The following is a 23,577-nucleotide window of genomic DNA, read 5'->3' as shown; positions in this document are numbered from 1 at the left end:
CTTGTTTTGTGCACTTATAGCGAGGCGAGCGGTTTCATCAGAATATTCATCGCCAAGCAAGAGTGGTGTTGTTACTTCGCTTCGCAAAAGATATCTTGCAATTAACAGTTTCAGTAAACAAGGAAATGTTTGACACATCGCAATACAGGCAACAATAGTGACCTGTAAACATATCAGCGAAAAATAGGCTCCAATAAGAGGGAAAAAGAAACCAGGTACCATGAAACAAACGCTTGGGGAAATCACCGAAAAATCGTAATTCTATCGTAATTCATGAACAGTCTTCCCTCTAAAAAAGCAATGAGTTGGTTTTTCATCCTTTTTGTGAGAGTCTATAAAACCGTCTTTCTTATATTATAGACAACTGTCACTTGCGGTCCTTATCAGTGTGGCAAGAATTTGTTGATTAACAACGTTTTGCAGTACTTGCTTCGGCAGTAGGCTACATATACTACTGTATAATTGGAACGATACGGAGAAGATTAGCATGGCTCCTGCGCAAGGATGACACGCAAAATCGTGAAGCGTTCCAATTTTCTTAAAAAAAAAAAACGTTTTGCAGTACTAAGCTAAATTTTTTCATAATACAATCAGAAAAAGTCTCTAAATTTATATATAATATTTTGCCAATTTAAATTTATATGTAATATTTTGCCAATTTATTATAAATTGAGTTGGCACACCGACCTATTTTGCCCACAAAAACTTGCATATAGAGAACACTGCTCGTGAAACACAATAACGGTGAAACTCGCACTAGTGTTTGCATGACATTTGCAAACTTAAAATCAGCAACCCTATGCTCACAGACAATTTCGAAATTCGAAAACAGACGTTTTAATCAACCACTGGGACAGTGACAGTGTGGCTGTACATCCCATTGGAATAACTTTAAGCAACCCCCACCTAGAACAACAATCTGATTGGTCGGTCGGTGGAATTGTATGCAATGCGAAAATATGCTTTCCGGAAGGTATTTTTTGCCTTCGTGCTCTTTAACTCCTCAAGAAAAGTATTTTTGGTTATACTTGTACGCTGATACCTTCCGCGGGCCGCAGCGATACAGCGTGGCGGGCCGCATGCGGCCCGCGGGCCGCCATTTGGTGACCCCTGTCCTAGCCTAAAACTTACCAGTTTCGCAAAACCTAAGTGTCAAGATAATGAGTAGACTACTTGTAAAAAAAAAGAAAGGTGGAAGAAAGATCATTTTAAAACAAATAGGAAGAAGATTATTTATTTGCAGAAAATTCAGGAAAACCACTCTGTCTAGTTTGCCAAAAAACAGTTTCAGCTGCTAAGTATAACATCAAGCGCCATTATGAGTCTTTTCACAAAAATAAGTATAAACTGACAACATCCAAAGTGGCTCTCTGTGGCCTTTGGCCATGCGATTAGGGGGGCCAGATCAGGCCTGGGGATCAAAGTGTTAAACGTAGTAGCATATTTTGGGTGTAGTGTAGAGTATTTTAGCATTTTTGTTTGTGCTGTATTTTGTGTGCGGCATCACGCTGGTCAGATAAATGAAGCGTGAACTCTGCGCTGACCTGATTGACCGCTGAACTCTGACGCTGACCTCATTTACTGGTATCTCTGTGCGGTCGGGTGTAGCGAGGGTTGACAGATGACCAACAGCATGCCTCAGAACTGTTTGGTTAAACGAAAGCGTTGTTTGTATGTTGTAAATTCTTTTCGCTGACCAAGTTTTTATGTGCTGTAGGCTACTTGTTTTGTTGAGTTTAGTGGCAATGGCAGTGCTAGAGGTAGTCATGATGCAGAGAAAAGCACGATTTAAAATGAAGTTACAGTATGTTATTTGTTTATTTCACAGCAAAACTTTGTATGAAACCTGTTGTAGTGGTATTGTTTTGTTTGTCGCTGTGACTTCATCGTGGATTATTATTAACAACTAGTGAACTAAGTTGTTCACACATGAATTTCCCCTTGACGTAAAATAATGGAATCAACTACGTAATTGCGTTACTTTGGACGATCTGCACCTTGGACACGAAATAGTTTGGTAATGGTAAGTAACATTGTGACTTTATTCTAGTACCGTACTATAATTGTCAAACTAATTAAACCAAAATTATTGACTTTTCTGTCTATCTAGTATTTTGTGTATACCGTATATGCTATAACACCAGTATAAATTGCAACAACAAAAAACATGTAGGTTGCACAGTAGCAGATTATATATTCTGTAATCTGTGTATTTTTTGTTTACACTGTTTTTGGCCTAACCTTGACAGCATTTGGTTTTATAAGTTGTGACAAAAAACATTTCGTTCAATGAAAATTCCAGGTCTAGAAATCAGTCTTTGTTACGTTAATTCAACATTCACAAACGTTGATTTAATGTAGAAACGTCTGGCTTTTCAATTGAGTTTTCATACAAAGACAGTATCGTATCATGGTTTTACATTCAATATACGCTCTGCATCATATACGACAAAGTATCTACATTGCTATATCATTGACAGTTGATCGTTGAGGCAGCTCGGATCTTGAAGAGGAACGAAGTAAGCTGCCAAGAGGTGTCCCTTGCCAACCAACGAGTGTTGGAGGTTTTGAATAAAAAATCAATAATTTCCTAAATGAACTGGCTAAAATAATTGGCCTTAGTGGTAAGTTAAAAACAGTATATAATATATGGTTTGAAGGTATTGAAATAGAGCAGCCATATATTACAGTTACCTGGACCTTTTGGTGAGATAGCCCAATGTCTAGTCTCTAGTTTTATCATTTGACCAGCAATAATGCATTTACTGTTGCGTAAGAAGCAGGTAAACCACGAACCCATACCGGTAATTTTTTATTTAATTTGATTAAATAGGTGAAGCAACTTACATTGCATAGAATTGTCTGATAATATTCTATTGTGAAATATTTAGCGTGAGAATATTTAATATTTTCTGGCCACTTGTCATGTCTTGCACGATAGTTTTGTTGTGTCTACTGTCCTAAGTACATATCAAAGCCAAGAGAAAGTAACTGGCCACTCTCCTTTGGTTAGTGCCGAAGGCCTAGTGTGATGACAACCTTATCTTCTCATTCCCGAAACTTAGTAACTGAGTTTGGCACCACATTTACCTTATCTATTATGCACAGCTCATAGTTATTTTGTATTTGCAGATCGCTGGAGAGCTCTGCTGTGCTTACCACTTGTATTCAAAGAGCGAATGCAGCACTTTGTGATAATTGGCGCAGTAAGTCATCGGTCTACCGCTAGCTACATTTGATTACAATTACGTTTTTTACTTAAACGGTTTGATGCTGTTACCTCGCAGTGTCCATATGCATGTAAGCACTATGTAAGGTAGGAGCAGTAGCGTAGCCAGGAATTTTGAAAAGGGGGGGTTTTGACAACCCAGCGGCGGGGGGTCTGGGGGGCCTCCCCCAGAAAATTTTGAAAAATTACTTTGAATTTGGTGCATTCTGAGAGCATTTTCAACAAAAATGTGGGTATGAATATTCCTGTAAAATGGTGCTGTCCGGTGGCATAGCAAAAGGATAAGATAATGTTTTCTTCGGCATTTTTCGGAAATAAAGCTAAGTCTCTGTGTTTTCTTGTTGCTAATTCCTGGCTGAGATGTTTGCTATTGGCAAAACTCGCTCTTTTAATGCAGTTTTGTTTAAAATTAGGCAATTTTTTTTAGACTGAAAGCATCATTCTCAATATCGTGACGTCACACGCGTGCCAAAGGGGGGGGGGTTTGTAACCCCCAAACCCCCCCCTTGGCTACGCCACTGGGTAAGAGGCACTGCTTTACCTATTAGAATGTATCAAAATAAAAACAAAATAGAAAAATGATGATCATCGTAGAATGTGGATGACTGTCTTGCAAAACATTAGGGAAAGTTATATCTCATTTTATATCCCGCATTCAGATTAAGCGCTTGCTTGATGAAAGAAAATTCGTCGGAAAAATGCCTCACAACTCATTACTCACACCTAGTGGTCAAAAATCATAAACCTTATATCAGCGGAATGCCAACTCTATTTTCTTCGCAATAGTGCACTCTCCAAGACAGGGCGTTAAAAAAGAGGTGAAATCACGGGCTCTGGGTCCACTGATGTCACAAATGAAAGAGAGATAAACTTTTTTTCCAGTATTTTTGCTCATGAAAATGCGCTTGGTTTTTATCAGGGCTCTGGAATAGGAGTTTTAAAAAAAAGGCCGACTGCAACTCCGGCTGCATAATAAACGAGAAACAATAAAAATTTTGTTTGCAATTTTAAACTGCTTGCAATGAGATAAATAAGACCAAGCTTCTATTACTTACAACAACACAACTTTAATGCACAACGTTTCAGAAAACCACAGATTATATTATTCTTTTTGAATAATCCAAAAACCAATCTGGCGGCCCTAAAAAACCTTACAACGCTGAAGCCGGAGTCAGCCAGTTATAAATCGAGGGGTCGAAGTCGTATATTTTTCGCCTAACTCCACAGCTCTCGTTTTGACACATTAAAGCTTTGGATGTTTTAAAACAATTTTGTTTGAGCAAATGAAATTTCAAGAAACGTGGTGAGAAGCAAAACTAAATAAAAGAATTGAAACTGAAACGAACCAATAATTTAAAGTAGCTTTAAGATTATTTAAAAAAAAGCAATTTATTTTTATGTTTTTTTATTTCTTTGTCTTAGTTTCGTTTCGAAATCCGGCAATGTTGCAATTCGAAGTGTTCGGTTTGCCCTATTTTCGAGAAACGTAAGTGCGTTTGAAAACAAAACCGTGTCATGACGAATTTTTGTTTTGTTTTCTATGCACAAATTCTGCAAAAAAGTCAAAGTGTTCATGTTAAAGGAGTTTTTTTAACCATAAATAGACATAACTAAGCAACGAGACAACATTTAACATTGTGAAAACAAAAACGACATAACAATCGTTCTCGGCTATGTAATATGCATCTAGTAGTCTTTAGCAAGCCTTTAAAACACCTTATACCTTAAATAAGAAAATACTAAAGATTAGACAAAAATATACAGGATAACAACGAAACTATAGTCTAATCTAAACAATTGAGAAACTGCTTTATCTTGCACACATACAAAATGAGAACTAAAGCTACAGCTCTTAAAAAAAAACGTTTTGTTTTGCCTAATTTAAGATGAAATTAAAAATGAAATGCAGATGAGATGATCAAAATTGAATTGAAATTTGAATTCTATTCAATAAATATTCTATTATTAATCAGATCATAAACAGTCTGTTATTTTTTGAGGGTCGCATTTCGCTGCTGAATACTTCATTGGCCTGTCATTTTTACATTGGTACGAAATTATTACATTGCCAATAATTCTGTATAGCTTATTTGTGTGCCATAGAGATGGTAGTGTGCCACAACAACAGAATTCGTTAGCATCATATAAATCTATACCTTTTCAAGTATAATCAGTTTTACCATAGGCCTATAACTCTTATAAGGTTGGATCAATGCTCATATTACATATTGTTTTATAGGATGACAGTTTCAGCTTGACAAAAGTCACAACTCCTTATCCGGATCTCCAGTCAAGCACATCCGAGGGATTTTCTCTTTACGTACACAAGCAACTGCAGGCGGAGTGGCCGAGTGGTTAGCGCGTTGGGCTCACAGTCGAGAGCCTGCATGTTCGACTCCAGCCACCCGCACTTGCTGTTGTTTCTCTGGGCAAGAAACTTTACGATAATTGCCTCTACCCAGTGATCGATTTCGAGTAATGGGTAGTACCAAATTTCAGTAATAAGTAGAGTAGACAACCGGAAACAGACATTGCCGTCGGCTGCAGCGTGGGTCAGGTGTACGTCGGAAGGCGTAGACCGATGCATAGCGCTCAAGTCCGCTTTCCCGCAATGCAGGATAAAGATAATAAAACAAACAAAAAAACAAACAACTGCTATGCCACATCGAAGAGCCTGAAACCGCACTGCTTCTGTACACATATTGGATATTTAGAAGTCGCCGAAACGCTACAACTTTTAAATTACCTGTATGACATGTCCGTTGATATTAGCACACCTGTGCAAGCTTTAATAAATCAGTTTTGAATAACAATTTGATAGAGCTGGTGTAAGGCAGTGATTTTCAACATGATTGTGTTCCGCGGTACACTACTGTATATCGTTCCGTAAAAGATCGTCAGGTGTTCCGCAAGAAATTGTTAAAATGGGCTAGTGTTCTATGGAACACAGGTCGAAAATTAAAATCACAACGGCTTTGCGTTTGTCTTTCCGCAATTCCTGCCCGAATATTAACTTTGTGCTCATCCAAACAGGCCTAGATATCGCATTGAGAAAAACTGAAAGTGAATAAACTGTTGTTGCATTGTTTATTTTATTGCATTATGGATTAGCCCATATTATAAAATCCGATTTGGTGTTCCGCAACATTATTTTAATGCATCAAGTGTTCCGTGGCTCAAAGAAGGTTGAAAAACACTTGTGCAAGGAACACTTTTTACGCAACCTGGCGGATAGGGAGGCAGAAAGTGCAAAAAAAATACAGGAACACAAATTAATACGATAAAAAAGAAACGGTCTGAATTGTAGAGTGGACGTTTCCAACTCAAGCAAAAGGAATAAGGTAAAAATTAGGACTATCCTAAAGGATGGAAATTTAGACACCCTGAGAGTAAATGCTACTGAGGTGGGAATTTCCACCTCAGATGAAGGGTGGAATTTTACACCTTTTGTGGTGGAAAAATCCACCCTATAAGTGTACTGTATAGGCCTAGAGTGGAAAATAGAGACTAGGGTGGAAATTTCCACAGTTTAGGGTGGGTTTTGCTGGCGGTGGAAATTTCCACCATTGCTCAAGGGTGGAAATATCCACCATTTTTGGTGGAAAAATCCACCCTACAAAAGCATAGGGTGGAAAACAGAGACCACCCCTAGGGGTGGAAATTTATATACTTTTTACTTAACAGTAAATGCTCACAAAAAAAAACAAGCAGTTGAGTGCGTTGTACGTTCCTTCTGTTTTAACGTTCATCGGCACTTGTACTGTATATAGATTAAAGTGACTTTACAATGAGGTAGTGTGCCTAGTTTTCGAAGTTTTTAGAATCTTCATCATGAAGCAACTTTTACAAATCGTGCTTAACTCCAGATGAAGCTAAATTTTGTTTTAAAATTTTATTTTGTTTAATTTTAAGTTGAAGGTATCTTGTGTCATGACACCAGTACACTCATTGCAAGTGTTAGTTCATTTACTTTTGTTTTTACCGATTTCATTGATAGATATGTATTGGTATGAGTGTTTATGCGTGCGCCTCCTGTTTCTCAATGTGGTAAACTAAAAACATTGTTGGACAAAAATTTCCGTTAGGGTGAGTCTTTCTTTTGCAATATTTTTTTTACAACTTGACATCAATCCGTGACTTTCGTGAATATATCAACAGTTTCAACACTAAGAAAAAACAAAATCAATTGAAACCATGAACTTTTGCATCTAACGAAACAAAAATCCAAGACAAACATTCAAGGCAGTGCGGTAACTTCGTCAGTCGTAGCCCATGTGCAAGCATCCATTATAAGTCCCTTAATTTTCTGCTCATAAGATTCAATTGAGCTGCATTTTTGTCTGTGCAGAGATCATTGGGTTTGTTCCTGTGATATTTATACAATTTCATACTTTTTTGTGATCAAAGCTGTCAACAATTGGAATATAGTTTCTCCAAGGTTGCATTGTCATAAACTGTGTGATTGCAGATTTTCAAAATCGAAGTAATGCCATACCAAGAATTTTGTCGGGGCAATAGTAGGTTACAGGAATAATTTTGACATGTTAGTGTTAATTTTGACATAATATTATGAAAATTATATCAAAATAGACGACGCAAGTACAAAAGTTTTTAATGACTATCAAATTAACCTGAGTACAATTTACTGAGGCAATATTTAAGAAAAACATTTAAGAAAAATGCAGATGATTGTTTATCCCAATAAGAATTAAAGCTCCGACAATCACTCCGACAGACCGAAACTAATAAAATACAAAAGCCTTTATCGACACAAATTTAATAATTTACTTTTGGGAGACTCGAACATTTCCCGTCTTGCTTTTGCACCAGCAAACTGCTGAATGACGTCTGTTCAAAAGTTTTAAACTTTAGCTCGTTCATTTTCTATCAACAGCACAGACAAACTGCTAAGTCTCACTAGGGACATGGCGCTTCGAAAAATGTTTTTGATAAATTTAGAGTTTTGAAAAATATTTTTTGGTCGTAACCACTGCTCCATGTGGGCTACTATTAGATACAGATGTCAAAATAAAATGCTGTAAGCGATGCATTCTCTACAATCAAAAAATAAACCATTTCTTTGGTAGATGTTATATGTGCAACCTTGTCTTAAACGACGTCATAATATCTGTAGAAAGCGATTTACTTGAAACAAAGGAGAAACGTCATCAGCACTTGTGTGCAAACAATTTTTTAATGAAACCTCAATATTCAAATAAGAAGCTGTTGATAGAAAACTTGTTTCCAAAACTTGATATGTCGTCGCCACTGATTGTATTTCTATCCCCCTAATTGAAAACATTAACTTTAACTGAATTGTTCCAGCCAGGCTGCTGTCAGATTCGAAATGAAAGCAAGAGTGTTCCAAGAATTGAAAACTTGTGATTGTAACTATTTCGTCACAAAATAATAATTACAATAATGACAATCCTGCCTGATTTGATTTGGTATCAACATATAAGTTCCAAAAGAAAAAAATGAGGCGCCCCAAAAAAGCAGCAAGGGGCTAAACTAGGGCCCTATAAGTACTGTAAGCTAATACAAAAACTAAAGCAATAAACATAAATCCTGGACGAAAACAGACCATAGCCTGCATGTAGATTCATAGCAAAATAACAAGTTTAGTTTAGTTTTAACATAAATATTTTACAATAAAATGTAGCAATGCGAGGTCGCTTGTACTGGGGCCCCGATGCCTTGCACCGGCAGCACAGGCGGTAGTTACGGCCCTGATTCAAGGTCGGTTGTTTTTGTTTCAAACATCTTCTGCTGGTAAGGAAGGGTGTTTAAAGTTTGTCACTTACCTTGGCAAGCAAACTCCATCTGTGCTGTAATATCCAAATGATCCAAACGTGGTTTTGTTTGAATCCTCGCAATAATAAGGAACAACTAAGGACTTGTTGAATATATTGCAAAAGCTTGAAATGGACAGAGAAGTGACTTCTGGAATAGTTTGTTTTTCACCAGGAAGCTCGTTTGCAGTTTCAATCAAATTCTTTAGTTGCTTTGCACTGACGGACTGTGGTATGTAAGGTTGATCTACGACAATTTCAGTTGCCAGGTTGTAGGAGATTGATGGGAAAGTTGGAATGACAGCAAGAAGTATTGACAAGATCCACAAACATGCGATTATGGAACTGAGACGCCTCCAACTCATGAACTTTGCTTTGAAAGGTTTCCAAACTACGTACAATCGATAGGATGACATCACAATCAACATGCAAACCGACATCTGACTTGAAACTACAGCAAGGACACCAGCGAACACGCATTGATTGCTGAGTAACCAATTTCGTTTCTGCTCACAATACTTTCCAGAAAATTCAAGTGACTTTGAGGCAATAAATAAAAGATAGAAGCCCATCAGGAAATCTGACACTGCTAAGTTTAGTAGCATGATGTTGAAACAGAGCCCAGCTGTACTTGAAGAAGCGTTTGCGTTTCGATTGGCTTCACCAATGTCCATAGATGTTTTGATGATTACAATCAAGTTTCCCACCACCGCTAATATCATTATGATCCACAAAGCAACTCGTAAAGATGTCATTCCAATAAGTTCGGTTTGTGATGAAATACTTGAGCTTGTGACAACGCATTCGTCCGTGTAATCGTCACAATCAAAAGTTCCATCCAACACTTTATGACTTGGAAGAAATCTTTTGTCGTCGTCGCAATAAAAATGTGTCAGAGATGGACAATTCAACTCATCGGCGATATTGTCGCAATAATTCACTAAGTTGCATCTGTAAGCATTAAGTGGCTAGTAGAAAGTATTTTTTGAATTTAATTTTATCTTAATTTATATAAGTTATATAATGCAATAGTACAGAGTTGAAAGCAGTGGCGTAGTCAGAAAGAAAAATTTAAAAGTACAAAAATATCTTTCCAAACGAAAATATTTTAATGTTTGAAATAAAGAGTTTGTTTGTAAACAATTGCTGAATGCAGCCAAATATTGTTTATCGTTTGTCAGTTACAAATAACATCACAGATTTTTTTTGTTTTTTTTGTTTGTTTATCTTTATCCTGCATTGCGGGAAAGCGGACTTGAGCGCTATGCATCGGTGTACGCCTTCCGACGTACACCTGACCCACGCTGCAGCCGACGACAATGTCTGTTTCCGGTTGTCTACTCTGCTTATGACTTTAATTTGGAACTACCCATTACTCGAAATCGATCACTGGGTAGAGGCAATTATCGTAAAGTTTCTTGCCCAGAGAAACAACAGCAGGTGCGGGTGGCTGGAGTCGAACACGCAGGCTCTCGACTGTGAGCCCAAAGCGCTAACCACTCGGCCACTTCTTCAAGTGTTGCAAAACAGTTTATTCAACCTATCAAAGGTATTGTTAAGACTCATTCTATGGAAAGCAGAACACGCTTATCTGCACAAACACACTGCGATCAAAACAACAAATAAGTGCAAAGCAGACAGCGCTTTTACCATAAAATAACGATTATTATTTTTGCGCTTCTTGGAAAACTGTTATTCCACTTGTGAGTAAATAATACAAAAGACTCTTTGTGACGAAATAACGCAACAATTTGTGAATAAAACTGGGGAAAATTTGAAGGAATTCCCCTGAGGTTCCAACAAGACTTTCAACTTCAAGACGAATATTTTTTGGTCTAAGCAAAGTTTTTTATATGAAACGTCATTGAACATAAAATACAATGCCATTAAATCGTTATAATATTCTTTTAAAAAGATATTTGTTTGGGATTGTAGCGGACGTAGAGTGTTGTCCGGTCCGCTCATACACGGCTGTTAATACAACAGCAGCATCCCAAGCACAGTGGTGGTAGGGATGATCTAAGTACAAAGTTTGTAATCCTTCATGTAATGGTTTATTGTAATTTCAAGCAGTAAGGCGGAATGCAGCACAACTTCAACTAAAAACAACAGGCCTGACAGAAAATATTATCACCGTTAAAATATTGTCAGACAAAAAATAAGGGTAGACCGGTCCATACCAACAACGAAATTAAACCACAAACTGTCTTCAGCTGAAGTCAGAGCAGAGCTGAAAAATAACGGTACTCGTAACAAAAGCCATAATAATACCACACGATGTATCGGCTTAAGAAAAGTATATCTTGATTACAGGCGCATTGCTGAGAGCAGCGCTTTTCAACCCGTAGGATGGTACGCACTTCTGCAAATAAAAAAAAAAAATTGCATTGCGGATGACCAACGTGGTGCTGATAAGGCGGTTGAGCATTCTACCTGATTTTTACTTTGCGTTATGTACAATAGGGAGGACCGTCGGAAACAGATCGCTTAGCAACTCGAGTTTCTTAGGAGGTTCGTCGAGTAAATGGCGAAATCGAAAATTTTTTAATTGAAGACAGCGCACAACCAGGGGCGAGTTTAGCTGATAGGGGCTCGGGACACTCTTAGACAGGGGGGTTCGTACAAAAAAAAATTTGCGCCTAGGGCGCGAAAAACTTTACAAAATAACTTGAAAGACACCCACACGGTTGCTAATGCCTTTACGCCAAGCTCAGTCGCCACCTTGTGACTAAAATTAACCTTGAAAAAGGAGGCATTTTGCAGAAACTTCAAAGGCTGAGAGAAAATAATGATAATAACACAAAATCACATTTTCCACGTCGAGAGGCCTTTCAAAAGGTTGTCCCAGGGCAAATGCACCCTCTGCCCCTTTAAATCCGGGCTTGTGTAGAACACGGTCCAAATAATCAGTAAATCACCCCATTTCATGGATATTACCCCCCACCAGTGGTGATGTTCTCCGCAAAAGCGCCCGAGTGAAAAAAATAAAATCATAAAGAATAAGGACACCGGAGATTAAAAGAAGGAGATGGAGCTGCACGAATTTGCGGAAGCAGTGGCGACTAAAAAGAATCTACGATTTCGCCACAGTGGCGATTATTACGTATGAGGGAGTGATCAAGAAGATCTTGAAGGAATGGGCCATGGTTAAGATGAAGAAAAAAATCCCCACGGCGAGAAAGAAGGCTGAATGGAAAACTTCATTGAATGCCAGTCTTTGCCTCAACACGCTTTTCGACGTCGTTGACGACAAATTGCTGTACTCACCCGAAGTTGATTTCGTTATCGACCAACGTGGAGCACGCATTGGTTTCATTAGAAACGTCGATTGGGAGGCGCAAAATCTGAAAAAAAGAGGGACGAGGGAAGGAGCAATTGCTTTCGCGAGAAAACGAATGAAAGAACGCGAAGAATGTACTCACGACTCGGATGACTACAATACAGAAGAAACTCCCAGAAGGCGCTTCCCTTTTAGAGTGCTCGATCGGCAGAGAAGAACTCAAAGAAGAGCAAGAGCGATGTACTTTCGATCTTCGTACAGTTGCGTGTGAGGTGGAAAGGTATGGAATTCTAAGTCGAGCAGCAGCTGCCCTCGCAACCGCAACATTACTGAACACAAAAGATGATTTCAATCCGACGATGATAGTCGACAAAAACAAGCTCGTTCGTGCACGAAAACGGCTCCGTTTAGAGACGAGTCACTTCGCTTCCAGTTCGCTCGACACAATAGTTGAAAGCCTTTACTTTGACGACAGAAAGGAATAACCCTTAAACTGAATGGCATAACTAGCTGTCGTCGAAAATAAATCGAAGCCCACTAGTCAACGAGATGCTGAAATACCCAGGATCTGAATATATCGACCACGTTTCCACTCAAGGGTGTTCAACTGGGAAGACCATTGCCAAAACGATGTTGGCTGCTCTTGAAGTCAAGGGACTAACGTGAAAGGCATTTGGGTCGTTGGATGCGACGGAACTGCCCTCAATGCAGGTATGCACACAGGAGCCGTCACAACCATTGAGCAACATATTGGAAGTACGGTGCAATGATCGATTTGCCAGTTTCACCTCAATGAACTCCTGCTTCGGCATATCTTCGGCGAGCTGGAAAGGAAATCATAAGGACCGCAAACCTTCAAAGGATTTATCGACCGTGTCATCGTTAATGATAAGTGCAAAATGGGAGAATTCGCAGTCGTCGAGTTCGAGAGATAAAATCCAATCTGACAGAAGTCGATGAGGAGATGGGAATTAGTGGCGATCAAAAAGTATCTGCTCGATGTGTTGGTCATCAGGGGAAGTCTGCCTCCAGAAAGCATTAGATTCCGTGATCCAGGAAAACAGGGTCATGCACGATGGCTTAATCTCGCTTCAAGGATATGCCCACTTTATATCTCGGAGCCAGAACCAACAGAGGCGCTGATAGAAATGACGACGTACATCGTTAAAGTTTTCGCTCCCATCTGGTTTACTACCAATCAAAACAAGAAGGTCACTTTGCTGCTCGGTCCTTCCTTCGGTTGGTCAAGCTGACTCGCTATCTGACCGGCCAATTTAAAAGGTCGTCGACAGTGGCCGGAGAATGTAGTGCTGGCCCTTCTGCATGACGATTCTAAACCAATGCGTAGCCCAAATCGGATCCAGAAAGCAAGGAACGAGTACACGGGTGGGATACGTCGCTACGAAATTTCTAAACTAAACTTTAAGTACACATATTTGACAACAAACTCGTTGCTCCGGTGGAACGAGCGGAAACTCACTGAGCCACTAATTCTACACGATTTCAGCATCCAACAGCTCACAGAGCTTTTCGTCGAGACCGATGCTCCTACATCGATTGACAGTTTTCGGTCCGGCGCACAAGCAGTTGAGCGCGAAATCAAACTCGTCACCGAAGTAAGCGATGAAGCTATCGGCCATACAACAGACATGAACTTACTGACGCGAACTGCTGCTCGCCACATCGTTCACGTTTTGAGTCAGAAAAATATTACGTTCTGTGATTGTTTTCGTCATTTTGCGTATTTTCTATTTTTTAATTATTTAATTTTTTTTTGGAAAAAAATGTTTTTTTACTTTTTTGGGTAATATTGACTTTTTTGTGCGGCGTTTTCCCGCGCCCCGATCTAAAAAATGTTTACAGATTATTTGTTTGTGACCTAAGCCTCCTATCTGAGCCAAGTTGCTAAGTGATTTGACAAAAAAGTGCATTGACGGCCCTCCCTAATGTACAATAAGACTAATAATGTATTGTTAGCGACGGCAGTGTATCTTTGATGCCTGTGCGCAAGCTCTCACCCCAAGAGCTAAACCAGCGCTACTTGTTCTAGCCGCTAGCGGTTTCTTTGTGCGCAAAGTCGTGCGCTCAATCGGAGCGGTATTGACATATTCGGTATGTTTTAATCTCAACACCACTCTACAAAAATGTGGAATTGATATTGCTGATATCCAAAATCCCATCGTTCAAGCAAAAAGGTCAATGTTGAAAAAATAATTCTGCATTTTAACAACCTGAAAAGTTCGAAGATGGTCCAGATCTTTTTGTCTACATAAATAAAACAGACTCTGGAGCAGCCTATTTAATCATTAATCAAGGCAGCAAGCGCTCAGCATTTGGGGCCAGGGTTGCCACTTGGCTATTTTCATAGCCAAATTTCACGAATTTGGCTATTTTTTATGTGGCTTGGCTATTGAATATATTTTTTTAATAGCCAAGCCTATTTGGCTATATTTGGCTTTTTTTACCTGCTGGCCAGAAATATGCTTTTCTATAAGACATACCAAAAGTTCTACTGGTGAATGATAAAGTTTATCTTCAGCGTTTCCGCTGACTTATAGCCTGCAATATGCAGAAGTTAATGAAGCGAAAAACCTCTCGCATTTTCCACGATTATCAATCAGGTGAACAAGTCGTTAAGGTTGACACCAAAACAAGATCAGGTATTGTGCTTTCAGTTTGAATTGAAGTCAGTTGAATGGGTGTCAACCAGCTGTTAACCTGATTGATGGGCTAATGTTATCGAAATACGGAAGGACATCCATCCAACATAGTTTCAATGAATTGCACGATATAATCTGTCCATCGTAAGGTATCTTACCACTCCAGACAGCAATGCAGAGGCAGTGGGGGAAAGGGTCTTTTCTTTGGTAGCAATTGTGAAAAAATGTAGAAGGTAGAAAAGTTGAAATTTGATTGGTAATGAGACATTGAATGCAATACTAAGAATCCGTACACATTTGCTGTTTCAAAATATGTGTTGTGTTAATTTTAAGGTTAGCCTACTTCAGAAATGTTGAAACTCTTTACAACAGACAATATGTATGCTTCTTCTTCTTCAATCAATCAATCAATCAATCAATCAATCAATCAATCAATGTTTTATTTTGAACCTTCTTCGCCACTTCAAGGGTCGAGGGGCTCTGTCTTTTGCCACCCTTGGGCAGTGACGGCGACGCAGTCTAGATGTTTGGGCAGGTGTCGAGCAGCCATTTAATTGATTCGTCATCCAGTTCACGCAGACCACGAACACCATTTGGCGCATGGTAGATGGTGGTGGTGGTGATGCTGATTGCTGATGGTGGTGAAAGTGATGCGTTTGTAGACATTTTTAACACTTAGATTGATTTATCATTGCAACTTTGTGATTAAGGCTTGGCGATAATTTAGCTAAATTTTGTAATTAAGGCTTGGCTATAATTTGGCTATATTTTTGAAGTAGTTTGGCTATTTTTTCAGTTGGCCACCTGGCAACCCTGTTTGGGGCCTACATTCGGCTTCATGGTTTTGAGGATTATTTTCTCGATCATCAAAATAAAAATCAAAGCTATGGACTTTTAAGGTTTTTGGCAAACATTGGTTATCCTCTGAAAACATGGGTTGTATATTTAAAATCGATTTTTTGCCGCTTAGGTTTGTTTACATCAAAAGGAGATCGTCGTCGTAATGTGAGTCTATGGTGCCCATTTATCCTTTTACCACCCCAAATTCACGATGTTTCCGGACTACACTGGAAGGCTATTAGGGAGCAGCCAGTCTTTGGTTTCACCATTCATAACACTCAGACCTTTCACTTGGATAGGTAGCTTGAAGATGGTACAGTCATTAATGATGTAGATAAAGGTGCTGTCTTCTTAATGAGACACTTGATGACCCAATGCGGGCGCTTTACAGCAAAATTGTGTCTAACTGGTGTAAAATTTCAGAAACATTCAGCAGCACACGAATCTTTAATATCAGCCTGCTTGGACATTTAAAGATATAATTACACTATTTGAATAATTATATAATAATGATTCTTCTTATGCACACTAAGTTTCGTTGTAAATTAAACAAAATCGTTCTTACGTTCCTTGAAGAGGCGAGGGCCTGACCTACTTGCTTCATTTTATACTTTGCTTGCTTGCTTTGCTCAATTTTATCAAAACAAACAAATCTTAATTCCACAAATAGGGAAAAATAGCCGCAAACTGACTGTGATTGGTTTATGCGGATGAGATTTTTGGGAAATTAAAAAGTACGAACCGTTTTTTTTTTCTTTTTTTTCTGGAACCAGAATTTGGAACCAGTATCAGAAAAACATAGTTTCAAGATGTGCTAAGAAGAAATTTCCAAGTGTGGGGCCTAGAGGCGAACCCATAGCCACTCCGTCAATTTTCTTGTATAATTTTATCTTCAAATAGAAACATGCCCCATAAACATTGGCTCGTGAAAAACACGAGAAAGATACGTGTTTTTTTACCCCAGTTTCTCGTGTAAAACCCGTGATGTGCACCCGTGTATTACACGGGTGTTTGCACAAACGCAACCCGTGTTTTTCACGACTTCTAAACCCGTGTTTTACACGGCATTTAACCCGTGTTTTACACGACTTCTAAACCCGTGTTTTACACGGCATCTAACCCGTGTTTTACACGACTTCTAAACCCGTGTTTTACACGACTTCTAACCCGTGTTTTACACGGCATTTAAAACCAGTGTTTTTCACGACTTCTAAACCCGTGTTTTACACGACTTCTAACCCGTGTTTTACACGGCATCTAACCCGTTTTACACGACTTCTAAACCCGTGTTTTACACGGGTGTTTGCACAAACGCAACCCGTGTTTTTACACGACTTCTAACCCGTGTTTTACACGACTTCTAAACCCGTGTTTTGCACATCAAACCCGTGTTTAATATGGCAATTTATTTGGTACCAAAATCACACATGCCAAAAAACACAGATATAACTGAAGACAGTACAGCTGTTTCACACATCATCAGTTGGGCGAACCGTGCTGGATGAAGATGTCCTTGCAACTGATTGTCTTCTTATTCTCTTTTCAGCTGATTTGAGGAATTCTTGCACAACAGCTTTAACATCGCCCATGGTTGTGTCTTTTGTGTAACTGTATGTTCGAACTGATGCTGTATGCAAAAAAGAGTTAGTGCTTAGTCACAAAAGCAATCAATAGGCTAGCAATAGATATACAGAATTCTTCACGGATCAAATATATTAAAAATAGATTGCAACATAGGCTACGTTCATTAAGCAGGGTATACGTGCAAAATCTAAAGTTTAGGCTACATACCATAAATTACAAAAATAAGTTTGCAATCTTTAATTGGGCGCTTGGAACCGCGTTGACCCATCCAATTAAACTTCGTCATAAGCTTATCCGTAAATACTCCAGAAAGAAGTTGCTTTACGCTCTTTTTGTAGTCCGTCCAAAAATACCGACTCAAATAAGAAATCTGCAAAACAACATTTATCATATAAAACTTAGACTTCACGGTTATATTCCATAGAATAAACGTAGAGCGCACTCATACTGCAAGCTGTTAAATTTCATTGTTAACAGTCAGGGCCGTGGAGTCAGAGCCGTAACAATGTTTATAGTTTAGCCAAAGGAGTCGGAGTTTTAAAAATTGCACTGACTCCTACCCCTATATAAAATTGAGGAATGCTCTACATTGCGAGGAATTTTAAAATTATCCATTGTCAGAGTGTCAAAAACTTTGGGAAATGTATATTTTGTTGTTTTGCTGCAAATCAATGAATCGTTGTTTTGCTGCAATCAATGCTGGTTGAAACTTTCAAGAAATTTGCAGCAGTACGACATTGCAAAACTGTTTTAAAGAGGGTGAAAATAACCAGTATTTCTTGTATGTCTATTCTATGAGGAGAGTCGGAGTTGTGATACCGATTCCACAGCCATGTTAACAGTAAAAAAAAATTACCAGTTTATTTTGAACAGTGCTGTTTCCCAGGTTGTGTTCAAGCTGATCAAAATCCTCCAGGCTGTTGATGGGAAAAGATGGAATGTCCGAAGGGGGTTCCTCTATTTGTTGAGCTGGGGCGCTTCTTTCGTTTGTCATTATTATATCCAATTATTCGTTGACAGAATTTAAAATTCCCATAATTTCCAGTTGAGCAATTCGAATTCGTCGAACTGTGTGAAAAATAAATAGTTGCTTTAACATGATTTGGTGTTAGCAAAGGTGCTTTGCTTTGACAATACAAAAAGAATAGCTCCCAGGCTAGGGCAGTTGTGATTTAAGCAGCTGCCAAACAAGAAAAGCGAGTGGTAAATAATACTGCCAATTAAGAACAATGCTCTTGTAGGGGCGCTCACGTGAGAGACTCAGCAGATCTTCCAAAATTCGAGAAGCTGAATTTTCAAAATGCGATGCTTGTGAGTAAAGATGGGAGTTACGAAGGATAAAAAAGAGAGTAAACATAAATAAACGAAGTGAAGAATTATAGCTAAAACTATATCATCACACCGATGCAGCTGAGCAATTGTTGAGCGAAGTTATTCGAACAAGTTTCAAAATTTTAATTTAACCAGGTGCAAACCTTCACTTTGCAGCGCAACAAATTCGTCACAAGATATGTTCTTGGTCACTTCAGGCGTAGTGTCGATTGCAACATTCAACTGATTGTCATCCAAGTGAAAATCAAGGATTGATTGTTCGCGCTCTGGACTTGATTGCTGTGGTGCCCTCACAGAGGAAGATTGTGGAAATTCCGGAACTTGTGGCAGTTGCTGCAAGGTTGTAGCAACCTCAGCTGCTCGTACAGGAGTAGAAACCTATGGAAGATTTAGTGACCGTCAGAGCGAACATTAACAAAATATATTTAGTGATATGCTTGGCTCCCTCTACACCCTCAAGTGTCGCACACGAAAACAAACTGACAACTATGTTATTCAGGACTGTCCAATCTATCGCGTTCTAACTGGGGCACATGCTGGTCTCAAAATCCTGGATGATGACAGCATATTTAGGCAACGTTCGAAAAGTTCTGATTGAACACCTTAATCCGTGCTATTAACCTTAAAAATGAGATTGCAATATTTTTTTAAAATCATACCACTTTTAGAAACCGCTCAATTTCCCTAAAAAACAACACCTAAAAATCGTCAAATTTTGGGATTATCATAATTAATAAGTGATTAAAGTATTTGTTTACTTACAGTAATGATATCTTCTGACTCCGGTGAGTCGCTTTCATCTGTATATGCAATCCTCATAGGCAACCGGCAATTCCTGCATTTATAATTTGAAAACAGTTACTTCAGCTAGATGTCATGCTTGCCCTTGCTTATTGGTACATTACCTACTGATATCTCGTCAACATCAACATATTTTGCATATATACAACCAATCATCTATATAAACGTAGAAATGCATGGGTGTAAGGTATCTTAAAGGATTAGCTTATATTTGCATCACGGTGTTGTCAGGTACAATGTAACAAGCCAAAATGTACTTACATTAGATACAATTTATACAACAATGTTACAAAAACGTTATATACAACTGCCACGTTAGTGTAACTGTGACTTCAATGCAATAAGTTACTATAATGCGAAGTACTGGCATGCACCCATGTATTATAATTAAGTTAAGAAAGGGTAAAATTAGTTTTGAGCAGTTAAAATCAAAATGAACTGAACAAATATCAGGGAAAATGAATGCATTGTTATACCGCTTTCTTCTTTTCGATTTAGGTTGTTTACTGTCATTTACTTCTTCTTCACTAGCTGCTGTTGAAGCCAAATCAGAAGTATTTTCAGCATGTTGTAACTTTATTAGTGCTTTGGCCAAATCATCTGTTGCAAAATATTAACAGGTCATCTTCCGATAACAGTGATCAAGATTAGGAAAAACAATACACTGGAGAATAAGATCTCATGCATATTGCATATGGAATAATAACAATCTGCTAAAGCGGTTAAATGGAAATTACACACCTTTTTACAGTAATATTCATACCCAAATTTTTGTTGAACATGCTCAAAGAATGCCCCAAATTCAACGTAATTTTTCAAAGTTTTCTGGGGGAGGACTCCCAGATCCCCCGCCGCTGGGTGTCGCCTTCGGCAATTACGCTGCCAGGCTTCGCCCGCCGACCGTCAAACCACCCCTCCTCCCCTTTCAAAATACCTAGCTACGCTACTGAATTGGATCATTGTCATTGGGGCCCGCAAAGCATATTCCGCACAGGGCCCGAAATACCCTAAGACCGGCACTGTACTGGGGCGTTTCTTTCGTTTGTCATCATTACTGCATAAACGTAGCCAGGGGGGCAAAAGGGGCCATGCCCCCCTCAAATTTTCAAAGTTTGGATTCCGAAGTTGAACCCTTTGTTGAAAATATAATATAGTTTGTATAAATTTAAATCGTTTTCCAAGACATCTGGCTATTAACACCCCCAGGATTTGTTTTAGACACACAGAAAGACACCAATAAATTTTGCAAATTGTAAATTGCGCAAAGTTTACGCGATTTACGCTTCTTTAAACTAATCTGTGGAAGCAATTTCAGAATCGCTTACTCTGTTGGGTTTTTGTGTAGCTGAGTTTTTTGTGTTCTCTAATTTTAGCCGCAGTTTTTGCCCATTCGTGTGTAACAGCTACCTTTAATAAGTTAATAGCTGTTTATCTGCATATAAATTTCATATATACAATTATTACCCTGAAAGTGTTTCCAGAAAGCGCTATAATCCATAATTTGAGTGTAATTTTGCAAATTTTTTACGGGGGAGCATGGCCCCGGACTCCCCTAAAATATGCGTGCTTTTGGCACGCTCTAACCTCCCGACAGCCTTATTGCTTCCCTTGCTTAAACAAAATATATTTAGTGATATGCTTGGCTCACTCTACACCTACAAGTGTCGCACACAAAAACAAACTGACGACTATGTTATTCTGGACTGTCCAATGTATCGCGCTCCAACTGAGGCACATGCTGGTCTCGAAGTATTTTCAGCATGTTGTAACTTTATCAGTGCTTTAGCCAAATTATGTGTTGCAAAATGTTAACATGTCATCTTCCCATAACAGTGATCAAGCTTAGTAAAAACGATACACTGAAGAATAAGATCTCATGCATATTGCATATGGAATAATAACAACCTGCTAAAGCGGTTAAATGGAAATTACATACCAAAAAATTGACAGCTAATTAAGACAAGCAGCTGTGCTGCAACAGAAACAACAGAGCAAACATAAATTTTGTTGCACAAAACTCCATATATTGGAAAACATATTATATACATATACATGTTGATTGTTGAATAAAACAACCTTGACACTTGGCAATGTAAATTAATAAGAGAGAATCATAAGGCCAGTGAATTCCAACTCTTAAGTCACCATAATTATATATATGTATATGTATAATATAGCCGGCCATTGGGTACTCTACTGGCAAAACCCTACCTCTGATTGTTTCCAACTTTTATTTAGGTGCCGTATGTATTATAACTTAATGGGGAGTATAAATTAATATTAATGTTTACCTGTTTTGTACATAATTCGTACATGATACTTTTTCCAATTTGGATTGACATCTGAATTTTGTAGGCATAACTGGCGAACCTTGTAACCGGGAAGCTCAGGCCAATAACATTCCAAAACATCATTATCATGAAATATCCATTTCTCTAGGACAAGATCAACTTCACCTCATGATATAAAGTCTACGACTGCAAATGCTCTCAGTCATAGTCTTCATATTTTTAATCTACAGAAGCACAAAATAGACTGGACTTACCGTACTTAACATAGACAGTAAAGCATTTTCAATCAGTGTTGTTTCTGAAGACTGCACATTAAATGATAGGCCAATCGAGTAAAACTATTCGTACAATAGAAATAAATGCACTGTCTACACTCTACAGCAAGCCCTGTAGCCTGTAGGTAGGTACCATACTTCGATAGATGACCAAAAACAGGCACAGCTTTTCGCTACCTTTCTGAACAGCACTGCACCATTTCGGTATGTTCACCGCAATTCGTGCACAATCTTTTGGTAAAAAGAAAGATTGAACCTTTTATCTTCAGGCGCTTTTCGGTAGATTTAAATCAGTTAATGATTTCTAAATATAAATGGAAGATTAATTAACACAAACCTTGTAGCCTACTTAACAGTCACTCAAAAAGTCCTCTCCTAAGCTGATAAGCAAATACTTAGTGAAATTCTGTGGCTCTGTGCCATTTTTTTATGTCACAGACTCACGGGGATATTTAATCAGGTGACCGCTGGTAACCGCGATATAAGGTTTACGAAAAATAAAGGGGAGAAATTCGGTTTTAATGAAAACTACATAATACTGTATTCCTGAGTTGCACAATTCCTATTGTAAAGATATTAACATAAAACACAACAAATAGCCTACTAGAGTTGAAAAATTATTTTAAACGAGAGAAACAAGATGAAACAAACTTGCTACTAGCGTGAAAAAAACACTTGTATAACGCGTTAAAAACACGTGAGTGTACAGAAAAAAAGTAAATATGCAACTGCAGAGATTTTTTAAAGATATTAACATAAAACGCATCAAATACCCTACTAGAGTTGAAAAATTACTTTAAACAAGAAAAACAACATGAAACAAACCTGCTTCTGGCGTGTAAAAAACACGTGTATAACACGATAAAAACACGTGAGTATACAAAAAAAGTGAATATGCAACTGCCGAATTTTTTTAAAGATATTAACATAACACACATCAAATAGCCTACTAGAGTTGAAATATTACTTTAAACGAGAAAAACAAGATAAAACAAACTTGCTACTGGCGTGTAAAAACACGTGTATAACACGTTAAAAACACGTGAGTATACAAAAAAAAGTGAATATGCAACTGCAGAGATTTTTTAAAGATATTAACATAAAACGCATCAAATAGGAAATAGCCTACTAGAGATTAAAAATTACTTTAAACAAGAAAAAGAAGATGAAACGAACTTGCTACTGGCGTGTAAAAAACACGTGTATAACACGTTAAAAACACGTGAGTATGCAGAAAAAAATGAATACGCAATTGGAGAATTTTTTTAAGCATATTAACATAAAACGTATCAAAAAGCCTACTAGAGTTGAAAAATTATTTTAAACGAGAAAAACAAGATGAAACAAACTTGGTACTGGCGTGTAAAAAACACGTGTATAACACGTTAAAAACACGTGAGTATGCAGAAAAAAATGGATACGCAATTGGAGAAATTTTTTAAAAGTATTAACATAAAACGTATCAAATAGCCTACTAGAGTAGAAAAATTATT

At 38.2% G+C, this 23,577-nt stretch overlaps 1 protein-coding gene and 1 non-coding gene across 4 annotated transcripts; one reads left to right on the top strand and one right to left on the bottom strand.

Moving 5' to 3' along the window:
* The first annotated feature begins 437 nt into the window (after positions 1–437).
* On the top strand, positions 438–539 carry LOC145784760 (U6 spliceosomal RNA). Its single transcript, XR_014291040.1, has one exon. It is a non-coding gene; the product is annotated as a U6 spliceosomal RNA (small nuclear RNA).
* A 16,639-nt stretch (positions 540–17,178) lies between these two features.
* Positions 17,179–22,534, bottom strand: LOC145779496 (uncharacterized). 3 transcript variants are annotated; one of them, XM_082591101.1, is made up of 5 exons: positions 21,810–22,534; positions 19,995–20,118; positions 19,480–19,552; positions 18,861–19,095; positions 18,248–18,453 (listed from the first exon to the last, which is right to left on the bottom strand). In XM_082591101.1, the coding sequence occupies exons 1-5, from the start codon at positions 21,820–21,822 to the stop codon at positions 18,392–18,394; spliced, it is 507 nt and encodes a 168-aa protein (XP_082447227.1). In that variant the 5' UTR covers positions 21,823–22,534; the 3' UTR covers positions 18,248–18,391. The 3 variants fall into 3 exon arrangements, with proteins under 3 accessions (XP_082447236.1, XP_082447227.1, XP_082447243.1); XM_082591110.1 differs by lacking the exons at positions 19,480–19,552; positions 19,995–20,118; positions 21,810–22,534 and adding exons at positions 17,179–17,428; positions 17,593–17,755 and having other exon boundaries at positions 18,242–18,453; positions 18,861–19,002; XM_082591117.1 differs by lacking the exon at positions 19,995–20,118 and having other exon boundaries at positions 21,810–22,532.
* Between the last annotated feature and the right edge of the window lie 1,043 nt (positions 22,535–23,577).

Source organism: Aplidium turbinatum, chromosome 1, assembly GCF_918807975.1.
Source record: "Aplidium turbinatum chromosome 1, kaAplTurb1.1, whole genome shotgun sequence".
NCBI lineage: Eukaryota > Metazoa > Chordata > Ascidiacea > Aplousobranchia > Polyclinidae > Aplidium > Aplidium turbinatum.
Note: the sequence above shows the minus strand (reverse complement) of the source record. Positions and strands in the feature narration are given on the sequence as shown.